The 1,247-nt window shown below is 55.4% G+C and overlaps 1 protein-coding gene across 1 annotated transcript in view; it reads left to right on the top strand.

Moving 5' to 3' along the window:
* UBE2S (ubiquitin-conjugating enzyme E2S) overlaps positions 1 to 332 on the top strand; it is a 7,009-nt gene extending 6,677 nt beyond the window's left edge. Inside the window, exon 4 of the mRNA XM_011997020.1 lies at positions 1 to 332. Within this exon, the coding sequence (XP_011852410.1) occupies positions 1 to 180 (180 nt within the window). The 3' untranslated portion in view covers positions 181 to 332.
* Positions 333 to 1,247: the final 915 nt, after the last annotated feature.

Genomic DNA, 1,247 nt, shown 5'->3' with positions numbered 1-1,247 from the left:
AGGGCCGAAGCCGGTCGGGCCCTGGCCAGTGGCACTGCAGCCTCCTCTACCGACCCTGGGGCCCCAGGGGGCCCTGGAGGGGCTGAGGGTCCCATGGCCAAGAAGCATGCTGGCGAGCGCGATAAGAAGCTAGCGGCCAAGAAAAAGACGGACAAGAAGCGGGCGCTGCGGCGGCTGTAGTGGGCTCTCTTCCTCCTTCTGCCGTGACCCCAACCTCTCCTGTCCCCTCCCTCCAACTCTGTCTCTAAGTTATTTAAATTATGGCTGGGGTCGGGGAGGGTACGGGGGCACTGGGACCTGGATTTGTTTTTCTAAATAAAGTTGGAAAAGCAGCTTGTGTGCCTCACAAATGCCCCAGGACCGCTGCATTTGCCACGTGTCTCTGGGAGGTCGGCTCCCCTGCACAGGCCCTGGGTCCTTACAAAGCCTCACGGACTGCAGCAGTAGGTCCATCTAGCTCACCAGTCCTCCTGTTTGAGGATTGGGTCCCCCTCTGTTCTGTGGGGGTAGAGCAGTCACAACCCCTCTTTGGAGTCAGATTTCCAATCTAAAGTGGGGTGGGGACCTGGAGGCTGCTCCTGGTGGCCTGAGTGGCACTGCCCTATGTTTCTCCCTCTAGAATAATGGACACGGTATGGCAGTGGTATTCCTGCTCAGGATGGCCAGGTGCGAGCAGTCTGGCATGAGGCTCGCCTCGTCTGTCTGGTTCTGGACTGGGTCAAGGTTCAGTCCCCTTGAATCATCTGATCCTGCTTTGCGCTAAAGGTTTTGCGCTAAAGATTGGTTTTTCCCTTATGGGCAGCAAAGCCTGTTCCCACGTGTATTTCTGCACAACAGATCACAAAGCCAGTGGCTTAAAACAACACCCACTTCAGACTTCCTGTTGGAAGTCTGCACACGGGTGAGCTAGGCCCTGCTCGGTGCTTTGCAGGCTAAAATCGAGGTATTGGTTGTTTGTGTTCTTTAGTCTGGGTCCTCTTCCATCCAAGCTCATGGCTGTTGGCTGATTTCGGTTCTTGTAGAGCTAGGATCTTGGCTCCTAGAAGCTGCCCCTCCTCGGCCCTGGCAGGCCTGATTTAAGGGCCCCATTCCCTTTGAAGTGCTCACCGATTAGGTCAGGCCCATCCATACTTAAGTGATAATGACTAAATCGCAGGGGTAAGATCCTAGCTTAGCCTTAGTTTCTGCCCTCAAGGGGAAGGGATTGTCCTGGGTGTGCACATCAGAGGGTGGGGAAACTTCCCATT

Source organism: Mandrillus leucophaeus, unplaced genomic scaffold (assembly GCF_000951045.1).
Source record: "Mandrillus leucophaeus isolate KB7577 unplaced genomic scaffold, Mleu.le_1.0 Scaffold53, whole genome shotgun sequence".
Taxonomy (NCBI): Eukaryota; Metazoa; Chordata; class Mammalia; order Primates; family Cercopithecidae; genus Mandrillus; species Mandrillus leucophaeus.
This window is presented reverse-complemented; position numbering and strand designations above follow the sequence as displayed.